The following is an 18,165-nucleotide window of genomic DNA, read 5'->3' as shown; positions in this document are numbered from 1 at the left end:
CCCCCGCCCCCCACACGCCCCTATCGCGAGCGCGGGGCCTCTCAAGCCGCGCTGGTCGCCTCATTCCCGAGCCTCGCTCTGGATTCCGGCGCAGCCGCCGCAGCCGCCGCCTCAGGACGTCGGGACCTCGGAGTGGTGAGTCAGGGCGGTGGGCAGCGCTGGGGGCGACCGTTGTGGTGTGGCCGCCTCCGACCCAGGGGCAGGCGGTGTTGGGTCGGGGCTCGAGGGGCCCGGCCTGCGATGGGTTGGGGCGGGCCCTGCCGTTGGTCCGGCCTCCCCGGGAGCGGCCCCGGCTCCGCCGCCCGGCTCCCTTCTCTGCCGCCCCAGAGATCTTCGGAGCTGGGTTCGAGTGGTTCTCGGTTCCTCAGTCCCGAGGCTCTCTCAGGCCCCTGCGGGTCCCGCGCCGCCTCCTCTGGGACCCGTGAGGCTCCGAGGCGGCCCCGCGCCGGGAGCCGCGACCCAGAAGCCGCCGCTGTCGTACTTGGACGTCCGCAGCCTGGTCGGGACTGGGATTCATCCCGAGCCCCTTCGCCCAGGGACGTAACATTCCCAGGGAGGTGGCGAAGCGGCCTACGGTCAGCGGCAGCGCCTCCTGGACAGCTCCCTTGGTTGAGGCCTATGGCCTACCTGCGGCGTCGCTCATCGCATTGTATTTTTTTTTTTTTTAGGTCAAAAATGTCTGAAAATGACAGAGAACCGTATTACGTGAAGTTTGTGAAGGCCCAGGAGAACTCGAAGTTTTTTTTTACTGCTCTTGGGGTGAGTGCAGCTGGGTCAGTGACTTCCTCTAGTGCTGGGCATGACTTTAGGCCATGTTTACACCAGAGAGAAAGGGCCTTCGACCCAAGTGGGAGCTTCCCAGCGCAACCATTGTGTGCCCCAGTGCCCTTAACAAGTATCACTGTGTTTCACTTTGTTGGATGGTCCACCTGAATCCCGTTCTTGTACGAGTCTGATTTAGACGAATAGTCTGATAATAATAGTCTGTTCTTTGAATTTTATACCCTCCCACCCAGTTCTCTTTGGTTTATTGTTAAAATCCAGTTTCATTAAGTATAGTATAACTTTTTGATTCCTTTTCTTTTTTGATGTCTAAAATTGTTGCCTAAGGATGTGTGAATAATTAAAATACATTCTTCTTTTACTTTTCCTGCAGTCTATGAAAGAATTCCAGTCAGAAGAATATCTTCAAACTATTACAGAAGAAGAAGCATTAAATATTAAAAAAAATGACAGGTCACTCTATATCTGTGACCCATTTAGTGGTATTGTTTTTGATCATCTCAAAAAGGTTTGTTGCCCTTCAATATTTTCCTGAGGGCTTTCTGTTCCTAGCCTCATTATCTATTATTTCTTAGCTGATTAGATTTAGATAGAATGAAAAGTGTAAATAGAGGAAGGCCATATGTACATGAATTTCCCAGCCACAGTAACTCTCATAGACCGTCTATTAAGTTAAAGGAGGTTATATGGAGTACTAACACTAGTGAAAATACTATTTTTCAAAGCATAGGTATGACTACTGGTAAATATTGTTTGAAATAATGAAAAATACGTGAAAAGAGATCATCTTTTTCCATTTAAGTAACGTAAACTTTGTGTTTTTTCTTCTGTAGCTTGGCTGTAGAATTGTTGGCCCACAAGTAGTCATATTTTGTATGCAGCAGCAACGATGTGTCCCAAAAGCAGAGTATCCAGTTTATAATATGATTATGGCAGATGTAACTATTTCTTGCACAAGCCTTGACAAAGAAACAAGGGTAAGATATTTTAGTGAAATAATATCACTATGCATTTTTAAAATTAATATTTTTGTTGGTTAAGCTGTACTCTGAAATGTTTTAAATTTTATTTCACATGTCAAAGAATAGAGGGCTATAACCTAGCAATATTAGAGGCAAAAAAGAGTAATCTAAAAATTAAGTTATATATGACACAAGTTGTACTAACCAGTGATGTTTCATCATAATGTTAATGCAATATGACCAAAGCCCTACATATTAATAACATGAAACCTGCTTGTAACCTCACAATTAGTCCAGTCATAAGACTGCAATTTGATAGTTTATAATTTTTGCTACTTCTTCATAACCTGTAGATCACTGATAACCAGGACTTGCCTCATTCAGGGTACCACAGTGACTATTAGCCTTCATTCCAAAACAATGTTTCTCCTTTTTTTAGTGTTCTGTGACTCTAAATGCTCTCTATAAAAGTGGTTAGAGTTAGAGTTTTAAATGAAAAACAATAATTATTCTTTAGTATCTTTGAATAGAACCACTTACCTCATTGGAAGAATTACATTTTTCTTCATACGTTTTTCATCTTAAAGATGCATTTTAACATAGCCATAATGATTGGGTGAATATTTTTTAAAAAATATTTTTCCCCAAGTACACATAAAAACAATTTTTAAGATTTGTTTTCCAAAATTTTGAGTTCCAAATTATCTTGCTTTCCTTTCCTTCACTTTTGTTACTGTTATGTGTCTGAGTATCAGGCTAGTCAGTTCCTCAGAGCTTTCATTTCCTCATCTATAAAATGAAGAAATTGTATTAGATTATCTCTGAAGTCCCTGCCACCTTTCCATACCTCTCCTACCACCTCTCCTATGCTTTAGAGTCTATCCCCAGAATTGCCCACATGGATGTCAGGTTCAAAGAGTGGGTAGACCATGCAGAGTATAAATTACCATTCAGAGTTAGCCACAGCATTCCTAACAGAATAACTTTGCGAAACAGTCAGCAATTTGATTTAGGTTATACATGTGGGATCATGCAAAATATTTCCATATTATGTTATGGAAGAAAACATCAAGAAACAATAATCCAAGAAGAAAATAAAGTGAATAATAGTATGCCTCAATCTGTATTCAGACTCCTTCAGACATCTACTTCTCTGGAGTTGGATAGCATTTTTCATTATAAATCCTTTAGCATAATCTTGGATCATTGTATTGCTGAGAATAACTTAAGTCATTCACAGTTATTTATCATACAATATTGCTATTACTGAGTACAATGTTCTGTTGGTTCTGTGCACTTTACAACACTTCATATAAATCTAGGTTTTTCTGAAATCTTCCTCATTATTTCTTAAAGCATAATAGTATCCCACTATAATCATATATCACAACTTGTTCAGCTGTTCCCCAATGGATGAACATTCCCTCAATTTCGATTCTTTGCCACCACTAAAAGAGCTGCTATAAATATTCTTGTACAAATATGTCCTTTTTTCTTTTTCTTAAAATCTCTTTGGGATACAGACCTAATAGTGGCATTATTAGATCAAAAGGTATGCATAGTTTCATATAACCCTTTGGGCATAGTTCCACATTGCTCTCCAGAATGTTTGGGTCAGTTCACAATTCCACAAATAGTGCATTAATGCCCTAATCTTCCCATGTCCCCGTCAGCATTTATTATTTTCCTTTTCTGTCATTAAACCAACCTGATAGGTATAAAGTGGTACCTAAAAGGTATTTTAATTTGCATTTCTCTAATCAATGATCTAGAGCATTTTTTCATATGACTATAGATAGCTTTGATTTTTTTTTTGTCATAAAACTGCCTGTTTGTATCCTTTGACCATTTGTGATTGGATGAATATTAATTTGTTGGCATAATATAATGAATGCTGCAGAAAATTGATGACAGTAATTATTGAGTAATACATTTCCTATCTTCTTTTGGCACTCTAGAAAGAAGTTCATAAATATGTACAAATGATGGGTGGACGAGTTTGCAGAGATTTGAGTATATCAGTAACTCACCTTATTGCTGGAGAAGTTGGCAGCAAAAAATATTTAGTGGCTGCAAATTTAGGGAAACCTATTATGCTTCCTTCTTGGGTAAAAGAGTTATGGAAGAAATCACAAGAAAAGTAAGTTGTTTATTAGACTTAGAAAATTATGTGTAAGTGGTCCCCTGAAGAAAATTTTGTGAATTTATTTTCCTTATGTTCTTCATTCCATGATCTAAAAGGGTTCAACACCATTCTCTTTTCCAAACACAGAAGGATGAAAGTTTCTTAGGCACAGTGCCAATGGGAGGCCGTATGATGTGGAAAGAGTATTGGATTTGGGATCAGAGCACCTCTATTACTGTTATGTGTCTGAGTATCAGGCTAGTCAGTTCCTCAGAGCTTTCATTTCCTCATCTATTGTGAAGAAATTGTATTAGATTACCTCTGTGATCCCTGCCACCTCTCCTATGCTTCAGAGTCTATCCCCAGAATTGCCCACATGGATGTCAAGTTCAAAGAGTGGGTAGGCTGTGCAGAGCATAAATTACCATTCACAGTTAGCCACAGAATTCCTAACAGAATAACTTTGCAAAACAGTCATCAAGTGGGAAATGCTTGAGGATAATTTCAAGTTTTAAATTGAAACCCTGTGACTTAAAACTTTGGATAGAAACACTTGGAGGAAGATTTGGAATTTTGAGACCGTATTTTTATAGCTGGGTTGTAGAGTATAATGGTCATTTTTTTTCCTTTTTCCTAAGAAAAGTTGTATTCAGATTTTCCAGAGTGTCTTTCTCAACCCATTCTTATGGGTTGTTATTTATGTTGCAGTAAACCTAAAATAGGGCAGCAAGGTGATGCAGTAGATAGAGTGCCAGGTCTGGAGGCAGCAAGACCTGAATTCAAATATGACTTCATATATTTACTAGCTCTGTGATCCTGGGCAAGTGATTTAGCCCTGTTTGCTTAGTTTCCTCATCTGTAAAATGACCTGGAGAAGGAAATGGCAAACCACTCTTAATATCTTTGCCAAGAAAACTCCAAATGGGGTCACAAAGAGTTGAATACAATTGAAAAACCTCAAAACCTAAAATATGAGGAAAGAAAATGATGGATAAAATATAGGCTGTTTTTAGTATAAGTAAAAATTTTAATTACCCAGATTTTGAATATTTTTATTATTCAATGAATGCTTTCCTTCCACTGTTTTTGATTTTCCCCAGATGTTTGACACAATTTACAGATATAAATATGGAAGATTTCAGATGCCCTATATTTTTTGGCTGTACTATCTGTGTGACCGGTTTATGTAGCTTGGATAGAAGGGCAGTTCAGCGACTCACTGTTGAGCATGGAGGTCAATATATGGGACAATTGAAAATGAATGAATGCACACACCTGATTGTTCAAGAACCAAAAGGTAAAACTGTTTCTAGAACAGTAAACCCCCAAGTAATTGTTGTTCTTGATATCTTCTGAGGGAAACTAGGTGGTGAAGTGGATAGAGTGCCAGTCTGGAGTCTGTTCATTTCCAGCCTCAGACACTTCTTCGTTATGTGAGGCTTGGCAAGTCACTAAATCTTTTTACCTAGCCTTTGTTCTTTTGTCTTAGAGTTGTTACTAAGATAGAAAGTAAGAGTTTTTAAAAAAATACACCAAACAACTGATATCTATTAATGGTGATTGTGTTGGTAGTGGTGATTTCTTTGTTTAAAATGCCAAATGGTGATAATACATGTATAACCCAGGTTGAATTGCTCGTCAGCTCTGGGAGGGTGGAGGGTAGAAGAGAGGGAGAAAACATGAATTATATAACTTTGAAAAACTCATGTGGAAATTTATTATTAAAATAAAATAAAGAAAGAAAACAAATAAATAGATAAATAGATAAAATGCCAAATGGAGAAGCTGATTTGCCTGGAAGTTTCCTTTGTAATACATTATCATGCTTCCAATGAAATTAAGAACAATTAGGTAGCATTTTCAGACCTTTTCTGGACTTTATGGTTTTCTGTGTTACTAGATAAAGTCAGGGTTTTGTTTTGAACTAAATTGGCTAATTTTTTGTTGTTCTAAGACATTGATTATTTGACTAAATTGGGTAACTAATCCTTATTCTCCTTTTAGAGTCAATCCAGTTACTGAATTAACTTGTGTGATTGGGTGGGCTACTTGTTTTGCATGCATGGGTACTTCCCAAGAATGATGAGCCAGGAAACAGAGAAAGTGAAGGATATGCTATTGATAGCAAAGAATCTGAAAAAATATAATGAGATAACATGGGCTCTCCAGTGTTTTGTGAAGAGTAATAATAGCTGCTTACATTCATATCTGAGTTTACCAAGCTTTTTCTTCATCTCAGTGATCCTATCAGGTAGACAGTGTGAGTATTCTTATCTCTGTTTTAAAGAAGCTGAAATTCAGAAAAGTTAAGTGACTTGTCAGCCCTGAGGGTGGGGGTCCTGAATCCACACCTAGTCTTATGTTTTTTCTCTTCCCGGGCTGTTTTTCACTAAGATAAAGGCTTGTATGTGGAATTCTAGGAAATAGCTTTCTAAGGTCTTTAGTGTCTGGGCTTGACTTGGCAGGGACTTTCTATTGTGCTTCCTTTTTATTATCTGCTTATGGTTGCTAAGCTGCCTTGATGGAAGAGGTTTACTCTTTCAGGACCATGAATATAAAGCTCAGTCTGAAATGAATACATTATAAAGATTTTAATTAGATAATTAGTTTGTTAATGCTATAGGACATTCAAAAATATCTGACATGGAATTCTAATTTGGTCTCTTTCTTCTTCTACTTGATCCTCTTTTCTTTGCAGCCATGGTATCAAGTGCACTGTGTTATATGTAGAATTGATTCTAATTTGTATCAGCTTGATATTAGAATAGTTTTGCTTTTTAAAATACTGGATTTTATTACTTTTGCACATTATCATACATATTCTTTTTCTTGTGTATATAAATGTATGTATAGGTATGTACATTATATTGTTATAAATGAAACCAAAACATGCCTAAAAGCTACTTATCAGTGTTAGAAGTTATTGTCTCTGTGTCAGCATTTTTCAGTATTGTTCAGATTTTTGTCCTGTGTTTGAGAACTTAAAGAATTTTGTAAAGGGAATTCTTAGCAAATGATCATTTTTTTTCTTATTGCAAATGATAGGTCAGAAATATGAATGTGCCAAGAGATGGAATGTACACTGTGTGACAATCCAGTGGTTTTTTCACAGTATTGAGAAAGGCTTTTGTCAAGATGAAGCCAAGTATAAGACAGAACCTAGATCAGAAGCAAAGAGTGTGCCAGGTACTTCAACTCCTACTGATCAGAACAATGAAGCTAGTGGTAAGTTCCTAAACATAACTTAGTGAAGTAATTTTTTTGGTATTGATTAGTTTACTTTAATGGATTTGTTTTTTATTATTATTGAGATGTTTCTTACTAGAAAGTTGGATATATTGTTTTACCTTCTTTCGTTTATAATTAGTAGAAAAATGGCTTATCAGAATTATTCAGGACTTTAGTCCTTTTTATAATGTTTGGCAGCTATGTTTGTTATACCACTATTGATCCATGGAAAAGCTGAGGAAATCAACTTGAGCAACTGACAAAATAAAAAGTGAATTCTTTAATAACTCAAATCTTTTCTACAGTTCATGTTAATGTTTAATTTTCTGTACAATTATGTTTTCTTATAGTTTCCATTATCTTTTTTGTTGATGCTATATTGGTAATAGTTATATTTGGTAGAGTGCTGTGTCTCTTAAAAGTTGGAATTTTTTAAATTTCAAGTCCTTAAACCTAGCACTTGGAAGATTTACCTCTGGGGGGGGGGTGAGGGGGAGAATTCCATTATAGAGCATGAGAGAATTATAAATAATGTCTTTTAAATGAAATTAGCTTTCTGTATTATAACACATTTAGTTTTTTTTTTTCTGTTCATATTTTGTCTTCTAGCTAAAATGCTGAATCTTATTGAAAAGTAAAAACCCTTTTCGATTGCAAAATCAAGTTCAGTGGGGGAAAACATAATCAGTGAGGACCTGATTTATTTATCTTCATTTATGAATGCTTGTCTTCATTACATTTTGATATGTAGGTCGTACTCTTTCAGATGTCAGTCACATATCTAACATCAATTCAAGTTGCATTAATGAGTCTACACATAACTCAATTATGAACAACAAATTGGGATCTCTACTTGAAAATCTACAAAATCTGGATATCAGCGCATTTCAAGCACCTGAGGACTTACTAGATGGCTGTAGGGTATGTCTTTAAATTAACTAACTTTCATGATATTTAATGCATTTTAATATTTATTAGTCTTGTGCTTATGACCTTTGAGTCAGCCAAGTAACAAGTATTTATTATTATGTGCCTTGAGCTGCACTGAGTGCTACGTAGGGCTACAAAGGAAGACAAAAAACAAAGCCTCTGGACCCACGGAGCTTACAGTATAATGGGGAAGACAATAGTCGAACAACTACATACAAGATATAAATAACTTAAATAGGCAGTAGTCTCAGTGGCAAGGTATTATTAATGGGTGGTCAGGTTTGGGACAGAAAGTTTCTTGCAGTTTTGGGATTTGAAATAAATGAAGAAGCTTGGGACGTAGAGGCAAGAAGGGAGAGTATTCCAGGCATATACCCAGTGAAAAAAACAGAATCAGGAGATGGCTGTGTCCTATTAGAGGAACAGCCAAAAATCCAGTGATGCTTGATCCCAGAGTACCTAGTGGAGAGTAAAAAGTAAGAAAACTGAATAAGTGGGAACAGGATAGGTTGTAAATGGCTTTAAAAGTCAGAGAATTTGATATTGATCCTGGAGTTACATAGGAGTTATTGGAGCATATGGAGTAGGACCATAGCATGGTCAGAGCTGTGCTTTAGGAAGATTATTTTGTCAGCCAAGCAAAAGATAAATGGGAATTGGCAGAGATATGAGGCAGGAAGACAAACGAGCAAGGTTGTTATGAAAGTCTAAGTGAGGAGATGAGTACCTGTAGAAGAGGATTGAGTATCAGCCCTGTGAGTGAAGAGAAGAGGAAGGATGTAAGAGATGAAACAATAGGACTTCTTTACATGTTAATTATGTAGGGTGAATTAAAGTGAGAAGCCCAAGTGACCGACACCTGGAAAACATTTTTGGTTAATGGGCATGACCTAGAGCAGTGATGGTGAGCCTTTTCGAGATCACATGTTATGCCCCACCCCTCCACTAAGCACCTGCTTTGACCTGCGCCTCCTCCCCCTTACCCCACACAAGGGAGGGATAAAACTCTCCCATTTGTAGGCTGGGCAGAGAAGTGGGTGGAGTGAGTGGCCCAAGGGCTCCCCTCCCCTTTAACTCTGTTGCCTCTGAGTTGCTCACCTTACCCACTATGTGCTCCCATTGGGCTGCTGGACAGAGGGGTGAGTGATATGAAAAAATGTCATCAGGCATAGTGGAGAGGGTGAGGGGAACAGCTCTGCCTTTCTAGTAATGAACTTTGGCAGGGATTGGAGGTTCAGCAGGTGCACACAGGGAGCACTCTGAGTGCCATCACTGACCTAGTTGAAGAGCTAATGAAGGAAATGAAAAAGGAATCAAACAGATAGGAGGAAAACTAAGAGAGTGCAATATAAGCCAAACTACTAGAGGAGGAAGAGTGAGGGAAGGCATTTGAGTGAAGTGAGGCAAGGATGTGAGAAGTAGGAGCCCTCTTCAGTGAATGACCTATTCAATGTTTTCATTGAAGGCAAAGTCCTCAGCTGAGAATGTGAGAGGGGAAGGGATTCTATGGGAGGTATGAGAAGGGATGAAGAGGTTTAGAGTGGCTACCATGGTCCTTGAGGTAGTGAAAGCCAAATTGAGTGGCTTTTTTCTCAATATTCATTCTCATTAGCCTCTCTGTAGTCTTTGACCCTGTTGATCACTCTCTTTTTCTTTTTTTCTATGTTTTAGGACACTATTCTTTCCTGGTCCTCCTCCTATCTATCAATGTCTTGGTCTCCTCTCTGGATCTTCTCTTCTAGATCACTAACCCTAACTAGGTGTCCTTCAGAGTTCTGTCCTGGGCCCTCTTCTTCCTCTAAACCATTTCACTTGGTAGTCTCATCAACTTCCATGAGTTTAATTACCATCTTTATGTCTATGATTCTTTTTTTAGAAATTACATGTAGAAACAGTTTTTGGCAATTATTTTCTGACATTTTTGCTATTCGTGTTCTCTTTCTATCAAACCCTGTTTCCTACCTCCCTCCTACTCCCTGAAGCAGTAAATAGTTATAGGTTATACCAGTGCTTTCATGCGATACCTATTTCCATATGCCCCATGCCATGACAGAAGACATATATCACATACAGAAAAAAAATTCATTAGGGAAATAAAGTAAATGATGGTATGCTTTGATCAGCAATCAGATTCCAACAGTTTCTTCTTTGACTTTGGAAAGCATTTTTTATCATGAATACCTTGGGACCTTGTTTTGTTGATAATAGTTTGTATATACTATTTTTTTGGTTCTGCTCACTTTGCTATGCATTATTTCAGAAAAGTTTTTCCAGATTTTTCTGAACTCTTCCCATTTGTCATTTGTTATGGCACAGCAGTATTCCATTACAACTATATACCACAACTTGTTCGGCCATTCTGCAACTGATGGATATCCCCCTCAGTTTCCAGTTCTTATTATTTTCCTTTTGGTCATATTAGCCAATCTTATTGGTGTGATGTGATATCTTAGAGTTGTTTTAATTTGCATATCTCTAGAATCAGTATTGATTTTGGACATTTTCCCATATGACTATAGATATTTTAAATTTCTTGATTTGAGAATTGACTGTATCCTTTGACTATCAATTGGAGAATGCTTTGTATTCTATAAATTTGACTCATTTCTCTTTATATTTGAAAAATGAGGCCTTTGTCAGAAATAATTGTTATAAAATTATTTTTCCTAATTTGTTGTTTCCCTTCTATTCTTGGTAGCATTGATTTTCTTTGTGCAAAATCTTTTAAATTTGATGTAATCAAAATCACCTATTTCACTTTTTGTCATGTTTTCTGTGTCTTGTTTAGTCAAAAATTCTTTCCTTATTTATAAATCTGACAGATAAACTTTTCCATATAGCCCCTAATTTATGGCATCACCACTTATATCTAGATCAAGTGTCCATTTTGACTTTATCTTGTTGTATGGTGTGAGATGTTGGTCTATGCCTAGTTTCTGCCATATTATTTTCCAATTTTCCCAGCAGTTTTTGTCAAATGCTGAATTATTCTCCTAATAGCTTGGATCTTTGGGTTTATCACTAGGTTACTATGGTCATTAACTGCTGTGATTTCCTAACCTATTCCATTGATTCACTACACTATTTCTTAGCCAGTACCTAATTCTTTTGATGATTTCTACTTTATAGTATAGTTTGAAATGTAGAATAACTAGGCCTCCTTTCATTTTTTAAATTAATTTCCTTAATATTCTTGACCATTTTTCTTTGTAACTTTTGTTATTGTTTTTACTAGTTCTTAGAACTAACTTTTGGGTAGTTTGATCAATAAATCACTGAATAGGTAGGATTTAGGTAGGATTGTCCTTATTATTATATTGGCTTGGCCTATTTGAACAATTAATATTTTCCCGATTGTTTATGTCTGACTTTATTTGTGTGAAAAGTGTTTTGTATATGCTGATGCTTCTTAAATCTATTCTTAATTCTTAAATCTATCCATTCTTCCCTGACTTGTCTACTGAACTCCACTGTCACATCTCCATTAGATCTTCAGACATTTCAAAAGGGAAGTCCAGTAGACATCTTGATAAGAGAAATGAGGTTGGGATCAGGTGGGTCACAGACAGACTTACAGACAGACTCAAAGGCCTCTTGTTGATCAGTTTATTGATTTCAGGTAGATATTTATAGAGAGCTGGATCAGGCAGAAGAATTAGATCACTCACAATGGAAGTCAATGATTAACAGGATGGAAACAATGGATTTAAATTACTTGGGTGCCTTTGAACAGAGTTTTCTGCAGGTGATAATTCAGCATATCAATTCAACACGTCAATGTGTGACCCAGCTTTTTAAAAAAGAATACTGTATGTTCTTCTCACAGAATTCCTGCATCAGTAATTTCTTGGAAGAACATGCAGTTTTTACAAAGTACAGCAAGGAGGGGTTAGAAACCTCAGGTGAAGTCATGGGGCTGTGTGACTGCTTCTTGTTTTGATTTTACTGGGATCCACTCACTACATGGGCCTATACTCAACATATCTAAAATTGAACTCATCATCTTTTCCTCCTGATTTTGCTATTTCTCTCTTTCTGCCCCACTACCTCCTACTTTGCTTTTTTTTTTGTAAAGGGCAACATTCCCCAGGCTCTCGAGCTCCTTGTCTGTGAGTCATTCTGGATTTCTCACTCTCTGAAGACCCCGCCCCACACCCATTCAATTTGCTGCCAAGGACTGCTGATTTCACCTTTGTGTTATCTTCTAAATACATCTCCCCTTCTCTCCTCTTGGCACTACCACTCCCCGAGTGCAGACCCTCATCACCTCGAACCTAAAATGTTGCGATAGATTCTAGTAGATCTGCCTGCTTCAAGTCTTTTCCCTTTCTGAATCATCTTCCATTCAGTTCCTAAAGCTTTTCCTAAAGCACATGTCCAAAAATGTCACCTCCATATTCTATAAACTCTAGTAGTTCTTTATTATTACAGTATCAGATACAAAATCTTTGGTGTTGAAAACTCTTCATTGCCTATCCCCCTACCACATAGTCTTTGACTCAGTGAAACTGGTTTCCTTGTTATTCCTCTTAACAAAAGAGGCTCCAGGCATTTTCTCTTTTTGTCTTCTATGCTTTCTCTCACCTCCACCTTTAGGCTTCACTGATTTCTTTTAAATCCTAATCATGATCTACAGAAAGCCTTGCCCAACCTCTTGTAATTCTAGTGCTTTCCCTCTCTTAAAGCTTGTTTGTGCATATTTGTTTGCTTGTTGTCTCCCCCATTAGATTGTGACCTCCTCAAAGGTAGAGACTTCTTTTGCCTCTTTTTGTATCCCCAGTGCTTAGCATAGTGCCTGGCATGTAGGATGTGTTTAATAAATATTTATTGACTGACTTAATTTATTAAACATATTGGGTGTACCATAGACCTTTTAAATTCAACATATATTCTGTTCTAATTGTTGCCCTTTCCCTAACTTCCTTATTATTATGGGTACCATCTTTTGCACCTTACATGTCATCCTTGACTCAGTCGTTCCCATATATCTAATTGATCATTTCTTACTTTGTAACGTCACTTTTGTACTCCCCTTTCTGTAGACACTGCTATTAACTAGAGCAGGTTTACATTACCTCATCACTGGGCTTATGCAAATAGAATTTGCTCCCCAGGACTCTCTTACCCAGCATCCTACGTACATACACAGGCAGTGTTCACACTCGGCCTGAGCACACAAATGGGATGCTGGGTAAGAGAGTCCTGGGGAGCAAATTCTATTCATACAGACTATTACAACAGCTTATCTGCCTTTACATCTCTCCCTACTCTTGTCCATCTTCCCTCAGCTATCAGATTGGTCTTGTTAGATCATAGGTCTGGCTATGCTACTTGATTTATTTCACTGATAGTGGATTTAAAATACCAAATAGGAGTTTAAGTTTTGTTCTAAAAGTAATGGGGAACCTATGGAGCTTCTTGAGGAGTGGAGCAAGAAAGAGCTGGGCTGTAGGAATATCAGTTTGGTAGCTGTTTAGATACTGGTTTGGAAAGGGCAAGGCCTAGAGGAATGGAGACCTGTTAAGTGGTGGTAGTAGTCAAGGAAGTTAGTGATAAAAAGAACTGGCCTAGGATTGTGGCTATTTCAGTAAAGGTAGAATAAGATAATACATGAAATGCTGTGATGATAGAATTGACAAAATGGTCAGCTAATGGATATGGAGATAAGGGAGAGTAAAGAGTTAAGGATTACTTCAAAGCTTCAAACCTGGATGAGTAGAAGGGTGGTGAGGCCCTTACTAGGAAAAGGGAAGTTGGTAAAAAGGATGGAATTCATGGACAGAGAATGAATTCCATTTTGAATATGTTGAACAAGGTTTTAATAATGTAGGTCATAAAAGAGGTATGAGAAAGAAAGGAAATCACTATGAACTAGCATTCTTAGGAAGGGGTTCAGCTTGAGCTGAATCTCAGAAGATGAATAGCATAAGCTTAGTGAGGAGAGAAGTGGGGTGGGCATTATGGGCAGAGGAGTCAGGAGTGAGCATGGCATGGGCTAGGGAGCATTTCATTTTTGCTACAAAAGATAGAATTTAAAAGACCTAGTGCAACTTTAAGTTAGCAAGAACATTAAGTTCTCAGAGAGAACCAGAGAGTTCAACATATACCTTTGGCTTAGGGAAAAGTTTAGCATAATGGAAAAGTATATCAGAAGACCTGAGTTTGAATAATGGAGCTGACACATTTGTCATTCTATACATGTTATTTAACCTCCTGTTTCCTCAGTTTTAAAATGGGGTTATTAGTCCTTGTGCAAACCTTCCCCACAGAGTTACTCTGAGGAAAATGCTTTGAATTCCTTAAAGTTATATGTAAATGTGAGCCATTATCATGTTTTTTATACACACACACACACACACACACACACACACACACACACACACACACACACACACCAGTAATGTCAAACCTTTTAAAGACAAGACTACTAGGCCCTGCCCCCATTTACCCCCACCCCCCAGACCAAGTGCCCTGCTGGGCACCCCCTCTTTACCCCATGCAAGGGAGGGAGAAAGTGCTCCCATTGGGCTTCTGGGTGGAAGGCTGGGTGAAGTGAAGAATGTCCCCAAGTGTAAAGAGGAGGAGGGGAGTGGTCCAAGCTCTCCACTCCTATCCAGCTCTGCTGCCTGTGAGCCTCCCACCTTACCCCTTGTGCTCCCATTGGGCTGCTGGGCAGAGGGGAGGTGGAGGATGTGAAAAAAATATCATCAGGTGTGGTGGAGAGAGGGTGAGGAGGAGAGGAGCAGCTCCACCCGAGTCCCTCTGCCTTTCTCGTAACAGACTGGGGTGGGGGGCTGCATGTCCACAGAGAGTGCTCTTTTTGCCATCTTTGGCACCTGTGCCATAAGTTCATATCACTGTTTATATACTGTGCATCAATCTAGAAGTATCTTACCTTGTGATTGCACTGTTTTGCTAATCCAAAAGCAAGGATTGGTCATGATATGAGATGTATATTTGGACTATGTGGAAGTTAAATTATAAATGTACTTTATACTTTAAAGAATTTCCTTATTCTCTCTTTTCAGATATACCTTTGTGGGTTTAGTGGCAGAAAGTTAGATAAACTGAGAAGACTTATTAATTGTGGTGGTGGAGTTCGATTTAATCAGCTTAATGAAGATGTGACTCATGTTATTGTGGGAGATTACGATGATGAGTTAAAGCAGTTTTGGACTAAATCAACACACAGGTTCTGACCATTTTTACTTAACATTCTTTCCATGGAGATAATGATTTTATTATAAATATCTATTAGATATAACATTACTATTTGGAAATTCTGCATAGAAGGCCATTGAGCAAAGAATGACTTTCATACGTCAGGTACTATATCATGACTATATTTACTCTTTTCGTAGGCCTCATGTAGTGGGAGCAAAATGGCTACTGGAGTGTTTTAGTAAAGGTTATTTGCTCTCTGAGGAGCCATATATCCACTTGAATTACCAACCAGTGGAGATAACTGTTTCAGATCAACCAGTAATGAAATCGACACTTTCCAAAAGGAATGACAGTTTTTCCAAGAAAGAATTTGTGGACACTGAGAAACATCAGCAAGCTGATGAAGACTTACTCTCTCAATATATGAACATGCTAGTAGGTAAGAACTGTATATGTCAGATTGATTTTATGAAATGACTTTTTCTTAAATCTGTTTCCAAAATTGTGGTTATTTTTATTTGATGACATTATCAACTTTAATTTTCATTTATCTCATTTGTCCTTAAAACATGCCTATGAGATAGAGGCAAATGTTTTAAAATTGTGAAATATGGATGTATAAGAGATGCTTAAAGTTGCCACTAAAACCCAAGTTTCATTCCCATCTCCATCTGTACTCTATCCAGTATACCTCATTATATTTAGTGTAAGATTAAAACTGTAGGTGGGATGAGTTGTTGGATTTCTAACCTGAAAATTACCTTTACATTGGTTTCTTTTTTTTTTTTAAGACTTAAGAACTTCAATAACTGCAATGAGCAGCCATTATGTGTAGGTTTCTGATTCCACCTATAGTCAAATTGCTTCTTGAAAATCCTGTCAATAGACAACCCTGTGGGTGAACTCACCACCTCTCTGAATCTTCAACCAGTCAACAAATATTTTTTAAAATTAATTTTTCTCTACCTCCTACCTCTCCCCAAATAAACTAGTATTAACTTGTAACATATCTGTAGTTAAGCAAAAAAAAAAAAAAACTCCTATATTCAACAAGAATTTTTAAAGCATGTGCTGTGTGTCAAATGCTAAATGTCAGCCACTGGGGATAAAAAGACAAAAATTAAACAGGACCCAACCAGCCAGCAGCTTAGATCCTATGGGAAGAGGAGGACACCACGCACATTCAGTAGGACCAAGTTTTATGTAAACTCAACACATGTGAATTCAGGTATATGTGATTGACAGTCAAAAATAATAATAATAAAGGCAAAAATACATTTAAAAAATTGTTTTAATTACATACTAAATCCACACCAACTTCCCAAGCATTATAAAATCTCACAGCAGTTTGCCCAGTCAAACTCATTCTTGTTCTAAGAAGCACTAGTGTGAGCTATTACATTGTTTTATGAAAGTATTAGCTTCTGCATCAGTCTTTGGCTGGAGTTCTTCCTTGTAGAAAGTCATGTCGGTATGAGGACAGTGCTTCTTTTCATTTCATTAGTGCTATTTAGTTATTGATAATGGCACTGAAATACAAGAGTAGCGATGCTGGTATTTCTAAAAAGCCTAAGAAAAGTCATAAAGTACCTATGTATATTTGTATAAGAAGTAGTTATTAAATAATGGGGTTCACTATTATGTGTGATTTTCAGCTTATGTGAAAAGTCTTGGAATGCATAGAACAAAGTCCTGCTGTATTTAGATGTATACAGAGAAGATAAAAGCAACTGAGTGGGGAAACAGTTATGGTCACATGCAGAAGAGTCTTTAGAAGCTCTTAAGCTGAGTCTTTTAGGAGGCAAAGATTGGGTGTCATGTGTGAGAAACAAGGAGGCTACTTTGGCTTGATCAAGAATACATGGGGGAAAGAATGGGTTATAACTCTAGAGAAAGGAGAATGATACCAGTTTGGAAAGGGTTTAAATGCCAAGTGGGAATTTTTTATCCTGTCTTAGAAGGGGCCACGGTAATTAATTGAGTAGGACAGAAGCTGATCTGCAGTGTAGGAAAAGAATTTTGGCAACCATATAGAGCATGAATTTGAGTAGGGAGAGACTTAGGGGAAAAAACTCCTTACCTGGGTCCTACTTCCTTATATTTTTGTCTCTTTCTGCTAGAATAGAAACTCCTTGAGAGCAGAACCTGTCCCACTATTATATTTGCATTCCCATCATTTAGCACAGTACTTCAAATCAGCAGTTCCACACTTATTCAAGTGGTGGTTGTAAGTAGAGAGAAGGGGATGGATGCAAGATATGTGGTGGAAATGGAAATGCTACACTTGTTCTGATTGGATAATATGGAGTTGAGAGAGACTGAAGTTGAGGATGACCGGGGTTGCAAACCTGGATGATTGGAAAGGTAGTGGTAGCTACTCAGGAAAGTTGGGAAGCAGGGGGTGGATTTGGGGAAATGATGATTTTTGTTTTCCATGTGTAGATCACTCAAGGACTTCCATTTTGAAATGTCTGTTTGGCAAATTTGTTCATGTGGGACTGAGGATCAAGCTAGAATTTGGGTCTGGTTATATAGTTTCAGGAATCATCTACATGGAGATGAAAATGATCATTATTTATCACATCTCATTAAATGGGTGGTTGCAGAGGCATATTTTAAAGATGCTTTGTAATTGATAAATATTCAAGTGCCTTCCCTTGCACAGAAGTGTGCTAAATCCTTTTAGGAATATCAAGGAAGTGTGTTGCTTGTCTTTGAGGAGGTTGCAGTATGACTATAATCTCTTCAAATGTTTTTCTTCCTACAGTTTTTGTAACTTGTTGCTTACTGATTTTATTTGGATTTTGGTGCCTTTTTTTTTCCATTTTTTGATAAGTGCAAGTTGGAAAACATATCCCTTACTTGATAAGATCTATAGTCTGTGGGCATTTACCCATATTCATCCAATTAGTCATTTTTCAGCTCCACCTTAGTCAGAATTCTTGACACTAATTTTGGTCAGTTATATTTAGA

General features: G+C 37.8%; 2 protein-coding genes across 2 annotated transcripts in view; both read left to right on the top strand.

The window, feature by feature from the left end:
- Nucleotides 1-139, top strand: part of LOC123249778 (DNA topoisomerase 2-binding protein 1-like) — a 62,829-nt gene extending 62,690 nt beyond the window's left edge. Inside the window, exon 14 of the mRNA XM_044678899.1 lies at nucleotides 31-139. Within this exon, the coding sequence (XP_044534834.1) occupies nucleotides 31-139 (109 nt within the window). The remainder of the gene's footprint in view (nucleotides 1-30) is intronic.
- The window catches only part of TOPBP1 (DNA topoisomerase II binding protein 1), a 54,998-nt gene continuing 36,917 nt past the window's right edge, over nucleotides 85-18,165 (top strand). The window contains exons 1-10 of the mRNA XM_044677656.1: nucleotides 85-135; nucleotides 669-759; nucleotides 1,157-1,291; nucleotides 1,617-1,760; nucleotides 3,704-3,885; nucleotides 4,971-5,167; nucleotides 6,916-7,095; nucleotides 7,850-8,019; nucleotides 15,057-15,220; nucleotides 15,390-15,631. Coding sequence (XP_044533591.1) covers nucleotides 676-759; nucleotides 1,157-1,291; nucleotides 1,617-1,760; nucleotides 3,704-3,885; nucleotides 4,971-5,167; nucleotides 6,916-7,095; nucleotides 7,850-8,019; nucleotides 15,057-15,220; nucleotides 15,390-15,631 — 1,498 coding nt within the window. The 5' untranslated portion in view covers nucleotides 85-135; nucleotides 669-675. The remainder of the gene's footprint in view (nucleotides 136-668; nucleotides 760-1,156; nucleotides 1,292-1,616; nucleotides 1,761-3,703; nucleotides 3,886-4,970; nucleotides 5,168-6,915; nucleotides 7,096-7,849; nucleotides 8,020-15,056; nucleotides 15,221-15,389; nucleotides 15,632-18,165) is intronic.

This window comes from Gracilinanus agilis, chromosome 5 (genome assembly GCF_016433145.1).
Source record: "Gracilinanus agilis isolate LMUSP501 chromosome 5, AgileGrace, whole genome shotgun sequence".
NCBI classification, from domain to species: domain Eukaryota; kingdom Metazoa; phylum Chordata; class Mammalia; order Didelphimorphia; family Didelphidae; genus Gracilinanus; species Gracilinanus agilis.
Note: the sequence above shows the minus strand (reverse complement) of the source record. Positions and strands in the feature narration are given on the sequence as shown.